The following is a 20,623-nucleotide window of genomic DNA, read 5'->3' as shown; positions in this document are numbered from 1 at the left end:
ATGCTTGCATATAATACCAAGGAGACAATACTATGAGATAACTTGAGTATGAATGTAATCCCATGCCAATTAGCCAACTTAAAATGTTAAGATGACAGCCCTAACCTGCTACCAGCTGCTACATTCCTGTTAACTCCCCTCAAACGGTATCTTTGTGCCTCTCCCCATGTTCCCCAAGCTGAATGCTCATCTGTTCCACGACTGGCTTTCTCAATCACTGACTCCTTTGGGCTTCAGAAGTCCCTTGAGCCAGCAGTGTTGGATATGAAGCTTCCTTAAAAGTCCTGCTGATTTTCCACTGCTGCGAGGAAGCCGAGGCATCTTTGTAGCTGGCCTGAATATTAAAGGCTGCACAAAAAAAGTCTAGTTTAATGCATCATTTGAACTAATAAAGGCTATTTTTCTTGAAGGTACTGGACTCTATACTATGTCACTATACTATAAAAATAGTCCATTAGAAGCAAATGCTCTGCATTCAAAATTGTGCTTAAAAGAAAAATAGTATAAGCATTAAAGTTTTCCTGAAAATATCAAAAGTAAAAGTGCTCATTAAAGAGAATGGCTTACATTATGGCTATGGTACACTATGGTTATATTTTTAAGTGATCAATATATAAGTGCCACTGAAACTGATTTTAAGTACTTCATAAACTGCTGGGTATTTTATGCACCATGATAAACTGATCACATGTTTTTGTATGGAAAATATTAATCCTAAAAGTACCTCGTAACTATAGCTGTAAAATAAAATGTAGTGGAGTAGAAGTATAAAGCAGCCTCACAAAGGATAAAGTGCTTCAAAACTGTATTTACGTAAAGTGCTTGTTTTCAGTTTCTAGCACTGAAACTAAACACATTTTGTGTTCTGTTCAGAGAGGAAGTAAAAGAAAAGGTGAAAAATATAAAAACACAGAAATATTTTATGAAATTATAAAGCTATTTCAATCCAGAGTCTGATTTTTGTAGTGCCATGTTTAGATGGACACTTTTTGGAGTTTATATATCATTAAAGGACTTGGGACAGTCCAAAGCTACTTTCCTAGAAGGACAATGGTCAAATAAAACTTTACTGGTCAACTTTGTCTAGAAAAAGCACCATCACTGCTGCATCAGCGCTGCACTGATTTGTGGTAGGGACATTTTTAAAGTCTCACCACAGTAAATCATGTGATGAAATCTTGCCAAGATATATACTAAACACCTGCAAAGCAGCGAAGTGAAAAATATAAAAAAGGTTAGGGTAGTGGCAGAAGAGTGTCAGCAACAGCCTACGGTTCCCATAAGCCTTTGCTGGGACATGCCCCCCGGGAGGCCTCGGCTCATGTCCCACAGTTTTGTAATGTCACAAAGGATGAAGAGTGTTTCCCCAGGCTCCCAAACTTTTCTGCTTTGCTGTGTGGCATGCTGTTTCATCAGTGTCGTTTAGGTGATTTTTCCTCTTGAGTAACTGCCTAGTTGTGGAGGAGGGTGAAGGTTGTCGTGAAAGGGAGCTCTCTTGGCCGGGCGCCAGAGTGTGTTGCAGGGTTTCAGGGGTGTTGGGTGCTATGTGCTGCATGCCGTGTATCATCTGTATGTGTGAGTGTGTGTGTGTGTGTGTGTCTCTCTCTGTCTCTCTCTCTCTCTCCTCCCATGGGAATCCTTGGCAGCAGGTGTGACATGTAGTAATGGGAAATTATGCTGTATAGTGCAAAACCTCTTCTGAACGGGGTCACCCACTGTCAACTCTGCCAAGCGCGTAACAGAGCAACCACTCACTCTTTAATGAAAGCTGTCACATTTTTGTTAGGGACTTCTTTACTGATGAATATTCATTCTGTTTTCCTGAATTTTCCAACTTGAAGAAAAGTCTCCAGAGATGTGTGTGAGAGTACAGTGTCAGCTCATCACCAGAGGTTTTTAATTATTTGGCAGGCTAAAAATATGCACACTGTTTGACTTTTTTCTCCCTGGTTGAATAAATATGAAAGTGATCATTCATCAGAAAGTAGTATGCACAGTTTTATTTAAAAAAAAAAATAAAAATCTATCCATCTGGGGTGACTAAGCATTTTCCACCACCATTCTGTTTAATCTCAACCTCCAGGAACACACTTTTTACACTTGTATGTTGAACATTGTTCTGTTTTATTTGCATAGTCAATTTTACTATTTTAAATGGAGAAAAAAAGACAGAATTAGTTGACTACTACTAGTAGTAGTAATAATAGAAGCAATGTGGCAAACATTTTATCCTGATAGACAGTGAAGATATGGACGGGTCCAGTAGCGGTTGTCATATTTTGAAAAAAGAAAGTGCTAAATTTTAATCTAACGAGCATGTTATTTTCTCTGAGGGTACAGAGCTATTAACTTCAGAGAGCCACATTCCAATTGTCACCAGAGCATATGAATTTTATTGTAATTTAATACATTTTTTTGGCAATAACTTGTAAAACTCTAGTAAGTTTTATGATATGGCCATGTGTAGATTAGAAATTACTTCAGTGAAATCACAAATCTCTGGGTCCATTTGGGGGTGCTTAATCTCTGAGCAAACATCGATAGAGTTGTGTGGACCCTTACAACTATTACATGCCCTAAGAAGCACAACGTACATTAAATGTACTTTTGTTTTATCTGACCATTCTCTGTCACTAGAACCTTTTTTTTCTACGTGGTGTGTAGTTGTGTAGCTGTTGTCTGGTAGTCTAAACCTACTGTATGTTTCCCCTGTCTCCCTGTAGGATGTGCCTTTCTAACATACTGTGCCAGAGAGTCAGCACTGAAGGCCCAGAGCGCCCTCCATGAACAGAAGACTCTGCCAGGGGTAAGTGCCCCCGATCTGCCCTCTGTCATAGGCTAAAGCCCCCGGGGCAACCAGCCTGGTATGGGAATCTACATTAACATAGGAATTATATCACAGTTGCTCACACACACACACACGCACACACACACACACACACACACACACACACACACACACACACACACACACACACACACACACACACACACACAGATACACACACGCAGGCTGAGGCACAAGGGGACACAGTATACATTAAGACACACATTCAGGCACACACAGATATGGAAACAGATGGAAAGAGTCAGTCATACTTTCTCAGACTCCCTCTCAGCTTCTTTCTCTTGCTCACTCTAACACACACACTTTCTCACTCAGTCACCAACACAGACAAGCACACACGCGCAGACATACTAAAAGAGTGTGAGTGGCCTATCTCACCTTGCAGTGTCTTATTACACTAATCACCCCGGCAGAGATATTTGATAAGCGCTCCTTCATAACAGCCTGTGCTGTCCTTCCCCTGTCCTCTCACAATATGGCTGCTGCAGACACTAATTGCCTTGAGGAATCCCACTCTCATTATCACATATAATCAAACAGTAAGTATAAACAATCATTTTTACCATGTATATCACCATCTGGTGTTTTTGTTTTAATTCTCTTCCGCCCCTTCCCCCCCCTTTTTTTTCTGTGGTTTGCCTTTGGCAAGCAGGTAACTTTTTCAATTAAAATAATGGCCTCTTCAAACGACACAGGTAAAACATACCTAGTAGTGGGCTCTTAAACCCACCCAGGGGGAGACCCTCAATCTGGGATGAGCGTGAGCTTGTGGTGTCTATCTGTACTTGATGTGTGTGAGGGGGATTCGACTCTCACATCAGGGGAATTATCGAGGTGTGATTGAATTACACCCGCAGGTCCCTAAGAACGAGAAGCTGCTCCAGTGCCCAGGCTCCTCACTGGCCCCCCTCCACCCCCACTTTCTTTTCACCACATACCAAGACACCCTCCCAGGTTGGGGCTTTAATCAGAGCCTCAGGATATCCGTCTAAATCTATAGGGAGGGGGAGCGAGGTACGGAGAGACAGAAGGGGGGTAGGTGAGAAGAGACGGGAAGTAGGAGAGGAAGAAAGTAGGTGTAGGGAATGGTTTGCAAAGGGGGGGCAGAGGTGGTTGATGGAGTTGGGGAGCTTTATGTTGTCCCTCACTGTTGTGTTAATCAGTTGTTTGCACTTCACTGAATATCAGACGTACTTCACTGAACGTTAGGCACACTGGTACACCGCAGCGACAGAGTCCCAGGGAGACCAGGCTCCCTGCCTCCCGCGGTTTCATAATGAGATGATTGTCATGATGGTCCTGGATAGGTGCTCCTGTCTTTATTGCCCCCATAGAGGGACATTCTTGTTTGTCTTCTATCCAGAAAGAGGTTAATGGCATGTTCTGTGGGGTTTGGGTAAACATTTCCCCTGTACAGCTCACAGCGAGGGGTCAGTCCTGCAATCTCACACTGAACACAGCCTGCATACAGAAGGCTAATAAAGATGTTCTGTCTTTCCGAGAGAGAGAGAGAAAGAGGGCGAGAAAGAGAAAACAATGTGAGTGGGAGAGAGAAGAGACAGACAAAGACCGGGAGAGGTGACACTTCTGGACAAGCCTCATTGTCATTGTCATGGCCTGATGGTTTGAGATGCTCGGTCGTATAATGGTGCCATCTCAGTAGCTTCTCCACACAGAATTGCAGACATGATTGTGCAGTCTGGTTGTGGCTGTGTGACTGTCAGGCAACCTAAATGCAAATGTTTAAATGAGACATCTGTTTTTTTTTTTTTTGCTTTGTTTTTTTTTTTTTTTAAACATCAGCATCCTTCTCTCACAAGAAGTTAAGTGAAAAAATAAAATAAAATATCAGGTGAACAAAATAATACAAACACTGCCTAAAAAATGAATCTGATGCAGACAAATCACATTTTTATGATGGTGCCATTGAATGTGTCCTGCATGATGACTAAGACTTTGTGTAGCACTAGTGTCTTTTCCTCTCAATAAACCAAGCTTCAGCAAACCTTAAAGCAGCAGACAGACAACAAAAATGGAAACATAGGCTGCGAATTGTGAAGCTGTAATCACCTCTGCTCTCTGCCCAGTATAGAGACTACTTTCCTTTTCACAGATGCCAGAAGGGGCATAAGACAGGCCACACTCACCAAGCTCTGGCTCTGTCTGTCGCAGACCAAAGCCGGTTGGTCACCAGGACAACTGTTCATAAAACTCACATGCACACATGTCAGTTTGATGGTGCAGATGATGAGGTTTATCCAGTCTTGCAAAGTGAAGTGATGCTGTTCCTTTACAAAAAAATGTAAAAAAAAAAAAAAAAATGTTTTTTTTTGTTTGTCTTTTTTTTTAGCTGCAATGGCCCTAATATGCCACCGTACATCTGCAATAGCAGCTACACAGTCATGTCATATGAGGTTAAATTCAAATTAGAGCACGTGTTGGCTTTAAAAGAGCTCAACCCCTCAACCTTCAACCCAGATTACCAGATTAATTCTTTATATGGCATCCTCCTTTAGACGTAAAATTCACTGTTTCTACAAAGCTCAGGAGCACAGAGAATGATAGATTTCACTTGTTTAGCTCCCAGGTTTGATCCAGACTATCCATCAATCCACTAGCTATGCAGTCCATCCTTTGAGGGTGAGGGGTGGAGTGGGGGGCTAGAGCCAATCCCAGATGACATTGAGGCGGGGTACACCCTGGACAGGTCACCAGAATATTACAGGGCTGACATACAGTGACAAACAACTATTCACGCTCACATTTACACCTACAGGCAATTTAGAAACGCCAATTAACCTAACCTGCATGTCTTTGGACTGTGGAAGGAAGCTGGATCACGTGGAGCAAACTCCACAAAAGCAGTTTGAAAATGTTTCTTCAAACAGAGCCTACAGATTCATCTACTACTTGTAAACATTCCAACCTAAAATTCGGAGGACTGGGAAATAAGGTGTATGCATGAGAGTTTTATGGTTTGACGGTTGTCCAGGTGACCAATCGGCTTCGATCTGTGACAGACAGAGCCAGAGCTTGGTGAGTGTGGCCTGTCTTATGCTCCTTCTGGCATCTGTCAAAAGGAAAGTAGTGTCTATACTGGGCAGAGAGCAGAGGTGATTACAGCTTCACAGTTCGCAACCTATGTTTCTATTTTTGTTGTCTGTCTGCTGCTTTAAGCTTTGCTGAAGCTTGGTTTGTTGAGAGAGAAAAAAAGACACACAACAGAACTACAGAATGTCTTGGGCATTATGCAGGATACATACACCTATTGAATACTGTAAAAAGATATACAGTATATTAACCAACATGCTGCTATGTTGTTCTCATAAGTGTTATTGTGGAGCAGAGACACTGGACTTGGTTTGCATTCCCTACACGAGCACACCGGCAGTGGAGCTGTGAATGACGACAGGAAGCTTGAAACTCCCATTATCTGTTGATTAGTAACAACACTGCATTGTTTGTTCATGAACAGCAATGTACTGATACAATATATTATTTACTGTGGTTGCTTATGTAGCACAGAAAGGCAATGGGGGCATGGAAGCTAATAGGGTAGGATGCATAGCTTCAGCTTTTCCCAACAACAAAAGACGGCCACCATTAAGTGGCTGCATATTGTTACAGCACAACACATAACTTATTAATTGATTTAGATGGACGAATAACTAATTTGTGTGCGCAAAGTATTAATTAAAGCAAATGGGACTTCAGACGGAAAAATGCGTTTTTACATTGGCATCGCAGATTATGCCTTAAAGGGTTTAGGGTTAAATTTTTAAACAAGAAGTTTTCTTAGTAGGAAGTTCATTTGGTAGGATTCATGAATTGATTCCAAACGCAGATCATCGCAGTTAAAGGAACAGCTACATAAGTATCTCGGTCAGAATGCCGTATTTCTACTTGTGTGTCCTTTGTGTAATACTTTAATTGTTACAAAATGTATTTGTCTCATTTTTCCTGCTCAGCGCAGATATTTTCATTTTAACACACTGTGTGCATTTCACAAAGGGAAGAGACTACGGGCTTAACAGTGAGACAGAGAGGAGGCAGAGATAGTTGTCTGTGTGTGCGTGAGGGAGTGTGTGATCTCAGCAGGAAGCTACGACTCTTACATCATCTCCAGATTGGCTGTGAGTCTTACATTTTCCATAATTCACATTCCTTTATTTACTAAATCTTGTACTGTGTCTACCGCATTTGAATTGCCACCGGGGAATCCGGCTCTGTCTGTTGTGGCTGAAGCGAGCTTTGTTTACATTGTTTGATTAATTGCATGTAAAGAGCATAATGAGCTCTTGATGTCCTGTGCATCAGATCCCGCTGCTACAGTTTGTACAGTAAATGTAATCAGAGATTCAGCCTCTTGCCCTTGGTGCTTGGTGAGCTTGTAGTGCTGCTGTGTTTACGTGCGCTTTCAGCATATTCCCCAATGTAGGGCAAGCATGGTACTGTATGTGGACAGGTTAGGTCATGCCTGTGAATGATTTCACTCCAGATCTGATTAATTCCTGGGACGTTTACACACAGACCTGAGCCAGACTGTAGTTTTTGCACACTCCATTAGCATTTCCCTTTTACATCAACACCGTTTATGTAGACCAGGTAAGTTGTTGATCACAAAGTTCTGGTGACCAAATAGTTAGTTCTTTGATTGCCTATCAACTTTATTGGGAGTCAATACATTCCTGTTTCGTTAACACCATCTGGCAGCGAAGTCAGAAAGAAAGTATAAATAATATTTGCAATTGCAGCACCAACATGTTATTTACAACTTTTTGCCAAATAGCCTCCCAACATGCTGCTATTGGAGCCGCGAATCTTCAAATGAATGCTGCTCTTTCCTTTCAGGGCCATGCCGCTTTCTCCTCTCGGGCCAATTAGCTCTTGGTGTTCGCACGTAACAAGCATGCTAATTGGGTGCTACTGAAGCCCAAAAGCCAATTAAAATTTTCTAGTAAAAAAGATCCAGCTTCTCTTTGTCTCCCATTCACTTGTGCCATCTTCCTCTTCCTACCCTCCCCCCTAGTGCCTTCTCTAATCATATCTATACCACTTTCATACCCCGACTCTCTTTCTCTTCACTTTCTCTGTGGAATGTGCTGAGTGTGCAGCGGCACCACAAACTGTGGAGTGATCCACATTTCGTGAGCGAGAGCACCAGCAGCACCTGACCCTTGTACTGATGACGAGGCAGCCAAGCTCAACAATGAAGGAGATAGGAGAGAAAAAGTTACCAACTCCTACCTTCTGATGTGTTTCTTGTCAAATTTGAAAGGGTAAAGCTTGAAGGTATCAGCTCTCACCAAACTGAGTAGCAAAAATGTTTGGCTTTCTGACATTTTTTTTTCGTCTTCTTCTGTGCATGAAAAGTGTAGAAAATTGACTTCAGCGTGTGACACACAAAAATGTGTTGGGGGGACATTGCACAATACCAGTATTATGTGACACTAAGCGCAATGCCATGGACGAGTGCATCTGCGTTTCCCGACACTCTCTCTCCGCATCACACCACAGATGCGGCCATCGTGGACCTGCCACATGTCTTTGTCTGTGGCTCAGAGCACACTGAGAATAAGCAACCAGCATTTTTTCCCTCTCGTCATTTTTACTCTTCTAAAATCACACGCGCGTTAAAGAGGCAGTGAGTATGAAACCGAAGAAAAAAAAACATTTTAATTTGGGGAAGTGTTCTTCAACAGTTTGTTGCTTTATTTTCCTTTTACTGAAGCAGATTTTTGTTCACTGAAGAGTGACTTCTCCTCAGTGTCTTCTCAGGGGAACTGGAGGTGGCAAAACACGCAAGCTCATGTGAATACAAATAAAAAAACTCTCACACATTAAAACACACTGATATGTGACATTTGCATTAACGTGGCTACCCCCCCTTCCTTTATCTAAAAGATGTGTTAGTTGATATATGCTCAGAGCAGTAGGAGCTTTATGAGGAGTGTTCCAGGTGAGAGAGTGTTCCAGTGTTCCAGGCTCCTCTCCAGCAGGTCCACTCCTGGACAGACATGCTGCAGGTTAAACTAATTACTCAGGCCACACAGAGCCTTTACCCATTCTTTTAAGGGACAAATTGCGCTCTGTTGCCGATCAATTTGTCCTACGTGCCAGATTTGTCAACCTCCAGTGGCCCTGAGTGGTTGCCATTATGAAGCAAAAAAAATAAAAAATAAAAAGGCCTGGGCACTGGATGTGAGACCTCTGCTAAGGCTCCCCCTGCTCTCCTCATCATCAATTACGTCTATATCATTTTCTTTCTGCTGCCCGCTTTAGAAAAGAAATTAAAAAGGGCCATTGTTTTTCTTATCCCCCTGGGATGAAAGCATTTACTACGCTGCTGCACCGTGCATGGCCATCCTGCCGATTAGGGAGTGAATGGAATCACAATCGAGGGATGCACTCGGCATTGTCTCCTATTATGTGGCTGGTGGCCCTGAATATTGTGCAAAAATTAATTTCGTTCCATCTGATGGGATTTTCAACCTTGGAGAGTGCGAAATGTTAATCCTGGCAGGCGGGTGGACACTGTGGAATGCCTGGCTTTTTCAGTGGCGAATGTGGACATAGTTGATTGTGAGAGAGCCCTTAACCAGCCCATAAAGATGGCAGGCCAGGGGCACTGGACAGATGAACAGGACAGATAGTGCTTTTTCAAAGGCCACAGGGCAGGAGAGTTTTGCTGTTCAGAGGATGGCAACAACCAGGCCCATTTGTCCTCTAGATCTTGAACATATACTGCAATACAGTAAAACGGGCTGGTGCCCAGGTTGTTCGAGTGAAAAATCACTGCCTCGCAATTTATTGCCATCAAAGTTGGCAACACAAAAGCAAAACCAAGTTGTGAGTTTTTTCTTCAAAATGAGATCCGAAATCTGTAAAATTGATGCTTCTCTTTCAAAATTCAGTGGAAGCTGGTATCCATGAGATGACCAACTTCTTCCCATGGGTGACAGGTTTTTTGCTCAGAGAAAAAAAATGAGAAAACCTTTTCGATCAACAAAATGAGAAAACCTTGTCAGAGTGTGATTGCCTTTATTCTAAAATACTGAAAGATGTAGCACTGAAAGATGAGAATCAGCCTTACTTGCTGGCTTTCGTTTTAATATGAGTTGAAAGCTTGTAAACTGAGCAGTTCCTTCACACCCTTCCCCCACATCGGCACATTCACTATCTTCCCCTCGCTGACAGGTGGACTCGGACTCCGCCGTGCATGCTCTCCTGCGCTAATTTATCCACTTCTTTAGCTGTAATGAGGCAGAACTGGTAAATGTGAGGACAGCATTGTTAACATTGCTGCTTCACTGGGGAAGAGGAGAAGACTGACAAATAGTAGAGAAGGATGGAAATGAGGCCCGGGTGCTGTCATAGCTCCAAGAATGATGATTTTAGTCTTTTACTCGGGCTGGATTGCTGTCTCTTAGACTGCATGCTGGAATATGACATTTCCTAAACCAATTAAACATCAACATTTCCGCTGCATCAAGATCAGATTGTTTGGCAATAACAGCTGGAAAGAAAAATCAAAAACAAACCAAAAATGAATATTTGATGCTGGATTATAACCTCAAAATCATCAAAAGGCTGCGGGTAATTAACTTCCATCCCGTTCAGTTTGAGAAGATCAGTGTCTAAATCTACTTTTAAAGTTGTGTGATGTTCAAAAGATGTCCCCATCTAGTTTTAGACAATGTGACGTCTCAGTAGAAACAGGTGTTGACACCCCACAATGAGCTCGTAGTAACAGAAAAAAACATCTCGTATTTAGACAACTGCGTCGAAAACTGAACAGTTTTCTGAGTCTTTACTTTTCTTTCTTATTCCCCTGCTACTTTTTTCTTGCCCTTTTCTTTCCTTTCCCTTCCTTTCCTTTCCTTTCCTTTCCTTTCCTTTCCTTTCCCTTCCTTTCCTTTCCACAGCCTCCCTCTCTCTGCCTCCCTGTCAGGTAAGTTAGTAGCCTTTCATTGCAATTCACAAATCATTCGGGCAATCATAGAAGACATCCAGGCAATCTGCACGCATTTGTTCAAAAACTAAACAGGGGGTAAAGAAAACATGATGTTGCTGAGTTCAGCAAATCACTCTGGCAGCCTGAGTTAACAAACACTGCGGTTAATCACACATGGACAAGCGTAAACCTTGTGCTGATTCGAAAAAGGATCTCCACATGTTGTGATGCACACACACGCATCTCTTAGGACTTGTGAAAAATGAGTGATTGAGCATCTGACATTTTTGGGAGGGGATAGAAAAAGGGTGAACGAGCAGAGAACCAGAGGACAAGGAAAAGAGAGCAAAAGAGGAAAGAGATAAACTGATGAGTCATCATGAGACAGAGGGAGAGAGAGGGAGGGAGAGCGAGAGCGCGAGAGAGAGAGAGAGCACGGGAGGAGATGCATTCTTGCATAATTAACATCCAAGCATCACCAGGACAAACTCCTCCATCAGCGTGTCCAAAGGATTAACTACGCCACGCTCCTCTTATCTCCCCCATTTCGTTTAAGAAAGAAAATGACCTTGCGCTTGTTTACATGCTGATTAAAGACAGGAGGGAGAGAAGGAGACGGCGAGAAAGTCAAACTGTAATCAGAAGAGTTTGTTAAGTGGAGTATTTTTGGTGGTGCGTTCTCAGCAGATACGGCGAGCAGCAGCCAGACTGTGTCATAGTGGCAACGCAAAAAACAAAAACAAAAAAACAACCACCCCGATGCAGCAGCTAACGAGCAAAGAGTGGGCTGGGACAAAGAGAGTGTGTGTGTGCGTGCGTGTGTTTGTTTGTGAAGGTGTTGTGTGATAAAAAGTAAGTTTGGTGTGTGGGTGGTTCCATTAGTTAGTCTGCCTGTTTTATTGCACTGGGAATAACTGCTGTTTCTGGGCTCCTATGAGTCAGATGTATACTATACCATCTATGCAAGTATGTGTGTGTGTATGTGTGTGTGTTCTTGTATTTCTTCTCATGTAAGAACCAGTTTGAATTTAAGGCCTTTGAACTAAAGGCATTTGTGGTTTCTTCAAGAGGGCAGTTTCAAATTCTTCTTTGAAACCTTGGTTTGGAATCAAGGAAGATAGTTTGGTATTTTCATTCATCTATCTGTATTTATTTTTTTTTTTTTTAGTAAAATCAATATTAAAAGCTGAAACTATAATTGAGACACACAAATCTCTCTGTCTCAAATGTCATTGCTGTGGTTAGTGTTTCTCAACATGAAGGCCGCAATTCTTATAATCCTCCTGTTTTTCTTTTTCACTGCGAAGTTGTCCCCCTTTGCTTTACTACAGGGGATAACTTTGTTTTATCTGTTAGCACTGGAATAGCTGCAGCTTGTACCTCTTTGTGCTATAAAGCCCTTTGTGCAGAAACACTGTACAGTCAGAGAACCAGCCAGTGAGACTCACTGCAAAGAGGCTCCTAGAGGCTGTCAGTATTTTTGGCAATGATCAACCCTCAGTGATTAACTGATGTTGAAACTACATGAGGCAACATTAAGAAGAGAATCTGGTATGATAAAATATTATGTTAAGGTTAAGACATCAGCTCATAACTTAGTTCAGTCTTATGTTTAACCAGACAGGGTCATGGCTAAGGTGCAGCAATCAGCAGTTACACAGGTGCCCAGTCTATGAACACTGAAACAGGTGTTGCTTGCTGTAATCTCACTCCTGTTCATATTGGCCTTGAAGACATCCTTGCCTAATATGCAAGTGAAGATCTTCTAAAGCCACAGCCTTTTTAGTACCAAGATCCCTCTTTGGATCTTTTGGATTTTTTTCTCCACCACAACTCGGAAAAGTAACCCTGTCAGGGGAAATGCAAAGAGGGAATTTCAGACTTTGGATTTTGATTCCCCATCACTTCCACTGGAAGCACTTCAGGAAAGGATGTCTTCACACAGCCAGTATGAACAGAAGAAATAATTAAAGAAAGCAAAAACTGTTTGAATGTACATATGGGGATGTGAATATTGTTTTAAGACAGACTTATAAAAGGACTTAACGTCCTCAAAAGCATAGCGCGACAATCTAAATAATGTCTTTCTTTCTTTCTCTCTCATTGCTCATTGTGTATTACTGCCATGTCTGCTTTCCTCGTATCACTACAATATTGTTCCTTAATCCTCTACAGACTCTGATGCACAGACACTGACTCAGATGAACAGGAAAAGAAAGTTCTCTGGGTCAGGAGAAAAAAAATAGTGAAGTAGCATTTTGAGTATACAGAATATGAAATACTTCTCAATCTTTAATTCTTCTCCTTCCTACAACAAGTTTGTCCTACACTTCTGAAAGGTTGGCTGGACATTTACTGGGGAAACTATGAAGTACTGGAATGGGGATGTTCTATTTGCTTTATAGGAACATGTATCAACCTCACTTTTTTTCACTTAGCATTTCATGCCTGGGTAAACTTTTGATGAAATCAGAGAAGCAATTCAGCAAATGCTCTGGGAAAACTGACAGTCAATCAAGAAGAAAAACTTATATTTATAGTTACTTATAGGTAAAGAATGAAAATTAACCAAAGAAAAAATGAAAATGAATTAAGAAATGAATGAAGTGAACAAAAATATTGTCATGAAAACTAGTTACTGTAATGACCACTGAGTGGTTTCAGTGATTAATAAATGTGATCAATGAAATGTACTAGTCTAAATGAAAGGATTTGCACATATAATCTGAAAAACAGAAAACATGTTCACTACCATATTCTGGAATTTATATTAATTGTACAGATTATTCTTGAAGATGTACAGGATTTGAATGCAGCTTTGTTTGCAACTATAAAGGTTCAGAAAAAGCGCAAAAAATATTATTATACTACTTAAAGCTCATCTCTCATTATAGTTATGCATATTAAAGACTAAGACTCTGGATTTAACCCTTTACTAAATACATTTATTCAAAGTCTTTATTCAAGCATTCCATAATAAGTCATATAAGTTTTAAGTGCATTTGTAAGTGTAAATAATTGCTACTCATTTAACATTTTCTCTTCATAGACAGATAGATGGTGAAATGAGGAATATGAGAGAGAACAGGGTAGCGATACAGAGGAGGGAAAGGTGAAATGAGGGTGCACGGGCCCCCGCTAGTTTCCGTTCAGTCAGGCCCGCCACTGCAGAGGAAGGCTCTGACAGCGAGGTGTCAGAAATAGCACCAAGGCTAACACCTCTCCTCTTGCTTATTAATGCATCGCTCTCATAGCCGCCTCCCTATCACAGACACACACACACAGACACACACCAAAGTCACACAAACAATACAACACCCATCAACAAACTTCACACAACTCAGTCACTTGTACACAGGGATGGTGAGCACACATTTCATCCACACACACAAACACACACCTGTGCAGAGATGCACACACACTCACACACACAACATTGTCAGATCAATATTGCATTACTGCGGTATGTTCTCCTCTGAGAGGTTACAGTGATAGGTGAGGGGTGTGGGTAAAAACCCTCTCTTCTGTCTGTACAGTGGCCAGACACACAGGGCAGATCTGAGGAGACTTCACGGTTCTGACAGGGAGTTTCACATCCTGGTTTCATCGCTGTCACTGCCCGATCTCATCCAAGGCTCTACCTTGGGCCTATGATCATCCGTACAGCATGCATATGGTGTATAAAGTGTGTGTATGTGTGCATGCTTGTGTGTTGAAATGTGAGCAGTCTACTCTTACAGCCATTAAATCCTGTAACTACATGTCCTATGAAAACTAGACATGTTCATACAGTTTCTTATGAAAACAGAAAGCCCTTACTAAGACTTTTGTATTTTGTCTAATGTTTACAACCCTGCCACTACACCTGTTTACTAAGGTTCAGGTGATGGCTTGGTTATGTCTGAGTAAAAACATCCCTCATTGGGATTAGAAGAGAAAGTACAGTTTTTGATAGGTAAAAAAAAATAAGTGAAAACTTTCAGAGATCATGCTGTGTGTATGAATCTATATTTATGTGTATCTCAGTTTGTGCGTGTGTGTGTGTGTGTAAGGACCAGAGGGAGTGGAGTCCTTGGTGCCGACTGAAGCTCCAGCTTTTCCATTTAAACTGTATCATTAAAATGGGCAGAGAGGCGAGGGAGATGGCCCCTCCACACCTCATAAAGTGTGAGTGCCATGCCAGGCGAAGTGCCACGCACCGCTGCGTTTACGGCGCGCCAAATGCACTTTTTACACACCTTGTCCTCTCTCTGTCTTTCTCTCAAATCGCTTTCATGAATATCTGTTTATATGATATTTCTCACTTTCGGCTCTCCTACTTTTCTGGTTTGCCCCTGGTAAGTATTGACCGGTATTTCAACTGCCCCCTTTAGATCCTCCTCTCTCTTTTTTCCCTGTCAAATTTCTCCAACAAGGAGTTGGAGCGTAACATTGAAAGGGTCTAATCAATGGAAAAGCACCACTTAGGGAGCCCATTTGATGCATACTGTAGGGCAGAGTTGATTCAAGGGTGTAGATTGAGTCAAGCCTCATTTCATATCCTCCCCAATTAGTCATTCAGCTTGTGCCCTCTACAACCCCCTTTTCTCGAGAAGCACCGGGCCAGACGGGCTCTTGTTTCACACTAAACTATGGATGAGTTAATTTTTTTTTTTTTTTTTTACCCTCTCAATCCCAGAGCTTTTTCTGCAAGAAGATAGAGTCATATCTTATTTTCCCCTTTCCTCCTGCTTCTCACCTTTGCTGGGATAAGCTGAGACAGACCCCCCTCTCATATAACCTCTACAGCTCCTTTCCCACCTCCTCCTTCACTCCCTCGCGCTCACACCTCTCCAACTTTTCCACCCGTCCGCCCTTTTTCCCTCCACCATAAATCTCTACCCAAATCCTACTTAAACCTGCATCAGCAGCTGTCCTTAAAACTCCATTATCTACAATTACTTCAGCATTAGGGAGTCAGAGCACACCTGCCCCCACATAAAAGTGCCCTCGCCTAAAAATATTAAACCTGCCCAAAAGGGATTTGTGCTATTTTATTTTTTCCTCCTTTTGTTGTACCTGCTATGTGGCTGCCCTCATGATGAAGCTTGTGAACTAAAAAATGCCGGCAGTCTAGATTAGAGCTCTTGATTAGGGGGTGGGTGTGTGAAAGTGGGCTGTGTGCACAGTATTTAGATGGGTGTGTCTCCCAGCGTGATCACAGGTGGGAGGTCACTGGCCCTTGTTTGATTGGAGGAGAGTGCCAGTGGACTGGAGTGTGTGTGTTTATTGGCATGTCTGACTCACTGCTGTATTAAGTACATGCGTATGACTACACAGCTATGAAAAAACATTTGTAGTAGTAGTGTTTCTTTTTGTGGGGTTTTCTCCTATTTTTCTCATGAAACTCATGGGTCAGTACTATAAAATATGATGATAGGATTATAGGTTACTATAGTATATGTTGCATCGGCACAAACCAATCTAAAATGCCTACAACATTTTTTGGATTATATTTCGTCCTTTCTTTATGTATAAAAGGGACAATAAAAGCAAACCTATTTTCACTCGTGACCCTGCAGTACATGTACTGTAAATGGCGATTGCTTACCAGTGAAATACTGCTGCACTTTGGTTTCTTTCCCTTGAGGAAAATTTTAATCAAAATTAAATTTCACACGTTTTTGCCACGAGCAGGTACAAGAACGGATCTGGTAATTAGCTGGTACAGATGCAGAGTTTAGTGGTCAACTTTGCTAATTGGGTTCTGATAAAGGAAGAAGTGTTCGTGGTCACCGTGCAAGACAGGTGCCAGAAGAGTAAGTCAATTTAAGGCGAATGTGCAGAGGAGATGCCGCCGCTGATGCCGCCGGTTCGCAGGTGTGTGGAAGATGCTGCAGGCTGGAGCACACATGTTGCAAGTGTTGCTAATGGACATGTAGTGAGGCCGGTTGACGGGGGCAAGGGGAGGAAGGGGTTTGAGCGGACTCAGCTGTAGGTTGCCTGATCTGCTCTGATTGACAGTGATGGCAGATAAGGTGCTTGTGGAGAAGGGAATGTGAGCAGAGCTGTAGGCGAAGATAAGGGGCAAGATTAGCACCCTGCCACGTCACACACAGAGAGACAGAGAGGCAGAGTCCAGCGGAGGGTGAAAGATTGAGATGTTGACGCGGAAAGGTATTGGCTACACTGAATACAATGGACAACCAAGAGCAAAGACTGAGTTTATTGTATGTATGTGTCTGAATGAGGACTGTGTGTTTGTGTGTGTGTGTGTGTGATTGTTCATCAGACCGTGTCCCAGGTAGCATGTACACACCCTGTTGAGTGGAGGCAGCCCAGCTTGTGGGGGGTGTTTCAAGGAGGAGGGCAACTAATCAGCTCATAATCCAAGCGGCTGGCGTTTCCAGGGCAACGCTGCTGTACATTCATGCGTGGCAAACAGACTCTCTCCTTTATTTCTGTCTCTTGCTTTATGTTTCTTTCCCACCTCTTTCTCGTACCTCTTTGCTCTTTCTCTCATCTTGTTTCTTTTTCCTTCCTCCTCAGCCCTTTCCTGTCAACGCAGCCCAATTTTCACCTCTCATTCCGTCCTTTCCCTCTCTCTTTTCTTAATGTCTCTTTCCCAATATTTTCCTTTTCCTTTCTCCTCTCCTGTAAGCACAGAATCCCATCTTGCCTTCTCACTTTCTCCTCCCGCCACTCTCCCTTCCCTCTACCTCACCCACCCCTCTCTCCTCCTAATTTTCTTTCTCCTTTTTCCTTCCCTGTCAACAGAGCATCTAACTATTGTTCCTCCACCCTTTCGGTCTTTCACTCTTTTCCTCTCTAATCCTGTGCACCACATTCTCTCTTCCTGTCTCCTTAATTTTCTGTCCTCCTTCCATCTTCCCCCGTAAACACAGACCCCTTCTCCCCTCTCTCTTTCTGCTTCCCACTTTTTAATTTCCTTTTTCTCCCCCTCCTTTCCCCTCTCTTTTTATTTTCCCTCTCCCTCCCTTTTTCCTGTAAACACTCTTTGTCTTCACCCCTCCTCCCTCCCCTCATGCCAGGGGGTCCAGGGTTGGTGTATTTGTGCAGTGATGTTGGAGGCCTTGATGATCACTCTCTAGGAGATGATTATGTGGTCAGGGCCCTGCAGCCTCCTCTCCTGCCCTGCACTGCTGGAGCTCTGCTCTGCTTGTGTGTGTGTGTGTGTGTGTGTGTGTGTGTGTGTGTGTGTGTGTGTGTGTGTGTGTGTGTGTGTGTGTGTGTGTGTGTGTGCGTGTGTATCCACTATGTGAATATGAGATAATTTGCTTGTTTGTGTATGTGTGTGCATATTCTTCTCATTAATCCATTAATATAGGATGTTAATAAATATGCATGTAAAGGCTGTTTTAGTACTTACCATGACAAAAAAAAAAACCACATCTCCTGCAGATCATATCTTTAAAGAATGCATGCATATTTTATGTATTAAATACCTTTCATTACATAGTTTGAGGATTTAAATATTGATGAACGGTGCTTGTTTTGTACATCATTTTCTGAACAGGCTTTTGCTATGAGGAACAAATCTGAGTCGTGTATGTGTTGGTGTGTGAGAGTGTGTGTGTGTACTGTATGTGTGCAGCCTCCCTCTCTCTTTGTCTAAGTCGGCCACATGTCTTTTCCTCGCCGTTTGTCTGCAAAGGAGCCGAGCACTCCTCTGGAGCGGTGATTAAATAACATGTAACTGTAAATAAACAACACACAACTGTGGCACTCGCTAGCTTTGTTTATGTCCTTACTGCTATCTCTTTCGCCATCCTTTTCTCTCCTTCTCTTGACCTCTGTCTGTTTTTCTCCCTCTCTTCTTCCGGCTCCTTTCAAACTGCCGAGCCCCACCCCGAGAGCAAACACAGATGCCCGACGCCCCTGGCATTTTGACTAGCTGCTATATTTTTACCAGACTGGGCTGTCTGATTACTCTGGTGTAAATGTGAAAGAAGTGTCGGTCATGGTGTTCCAGCCAGCCAAATCACTCTCTATCTCTCTCACCCACCGCTGGAGCAATGGCCTGACTGTGCTCATTGCTTTCACCTAGGAGTACAAGCAGAGGTTGGGCTGTGCCTCCATGCCACAGAGACAATCGATTGCTTTCATAAAATAAAATGGTGGACATGAAAGGAGCTTGATAAATGGCAGGCTATTTGGCCCTAATTGCAACCCTTTAAAATGTCTTAGGTGATGATTTGAGCAAGCTTCGACTGAAGTTACTGAGATCAAAGTGAAGAGAGAAAGATTAAAACACACTAGCCGGCTGCATCTTAACTGCATGTCTCCGACTCGTGACCTCGCATGGCCCCTAGCTCAGTAGAACAGCCGATATTCTGCACCTTACAGCCAAATAAATCAAAGTCTCCACAGAAAGCTGTCTTATCATGAGTTACGCCAGTTCCTGGATCCTGTTGCAGTTAATCATCATCCCTCAACCTCAGCCTCATTATGGCTTACTAGCTCAGAATAAACATAGAAAGATGGTAGGCGAAGAAAATGTGAGGGTCGGGTTTTAGAAGCTCATAAGCAGTGCACACACATTTATCGATGACAGCCAAAAGGAAACACGTAACTGTCGAACATAAAAGAAAAAAACACGAAAGCCAAGAGAACGAATATTAACAAAGACAGATGACAGTCAGACAAAGGGAGAATCTCTGGTAAAGTTAAGCAGGGGGTAGCAAGGGGTGAAGAGGTGTGTGTGTGGTGGTGGTGGGGGTTGGGGAGGGGGGGGGGGTGATAGAGATGAATGGGGTTAGATCAGAAGGAGCCATTAGGACGATGGAAGGGAGCAAAGAAGGCCAGAGCGGGGAGCCAGTGCTGGTCTGTCCGCCATCCCCTGAGCCGACTCGGAGACGATGTTTAATCAGGCCTGTGAACCTACGAGACTGAGGTCACCCCGGCACACTCATTAGACCTGATGGGAGCACTGTACCACGACAGATGAGTGCAATCTTTACTCCGTTCATCCATCTCTCAAAACACACACGTATAATCACCTTGCACCCCCTCGCACGCACACAACTAACCCCCCCACACCCCCCTCGCCCCGAACCCCACATCTCTTCGGCTTATTATTTGTGTGTGTCCAAGTGCACACAGGGGCACAGATCTACACATACTTACACATCATATATACACACACACACACACACACACACACACACACACACACACACACACACACACACACACACACACACACACTTTGGCTTGGCCTCTTCTTTGTGGCTTTGACTGATACACTGTGTATAAGCAATAGTTGGGCAAGAGCCAGGGATGTCCAGGAAAGATGAGACTCACAATTGATAAAGTGGACAAAAGGAAATGACTCTGTAATGGATGGCAGAAGGCTCATAGGAACAAATAAATACAAGGCTCCGAATGCAGCATCAGATTAATAGCAGTCAGTTGTCCGAAAGCTTCATTTGCCGCAGCCCTGCCTTAAATACATTCATAAAAAACTAAACACAATGTTTAATCAATATGGTCTGCCACCTGGAAATGATGACTACTCCTCTTGGACCAAACAGGTTGGAGTCGGGGGAGTTGATAAGGGGTTAGACAGGGATGTTTGCTGAAGCTAAGCACACACACACACACACACGTACACACACCCTCAACCTACAGTAAGGAGCAGAGATTTATTACCATGCAAATGACAACCCACAGTGCACGCCAAGGACTTAATTACATGCCAACCTATCAGAGGAGTTACATGACAAAATAGACTTGGCATTGACAGGTTAGGATGGAATCAGGAGGAAGGAGATTAGAGAATGAGAGAGAGAAAGGTGTTTGCATTGGTGCTGCTTCAACTG

The 20,623-nt window shown here is 42.9% G+C and overlaps 1 protein-coding gene across 12 annotated transcripts in view; it reads left to right on the top strand.

Annotated features, from left to right (window-relative positions):
* The window catches only part of celf6 (CUGBP Elav-like family member 6), a 126,606-nt gene that overhangs the window by 6,222 nt on the left and 99,761 nt on the right, over window positions 1–20,623 (top strand). For all 12 annotated transcript variants that reach the window (XM_041056264.1, XM_041056195.1, XM_041056633.1 and 9 more), the window contains exon 2: window positions 2,724–2,806. In XM_041056264.1, the coding sequence (XP_040912198.1) occupies window positions 2,724–2,806 (83 nt within the window). The remainder of the gene's footprint in view (window positions 1–2,723; window positions 2,807–20,623) is intronic.

Source organism: Toxotes jaculatrix, chromosome 1 (genome assembly GCF_017976425.1).
Source record: "Toxotes jaculatrix isolate fToxJac2 chromosome 1, fToxJac2.pri, whole genome shotgun sequence".
NCBI classification, from domain to species: Eukaryota; Metazoa; Chordata; class Actinopteri; family Toxotidae; genus Toxotes; species Toxotes jaculatrix.
Note: the sequence above shows the minus strand (reverse complement) of the source record. Positions and strands in the feature narration are given on the sequence as shown.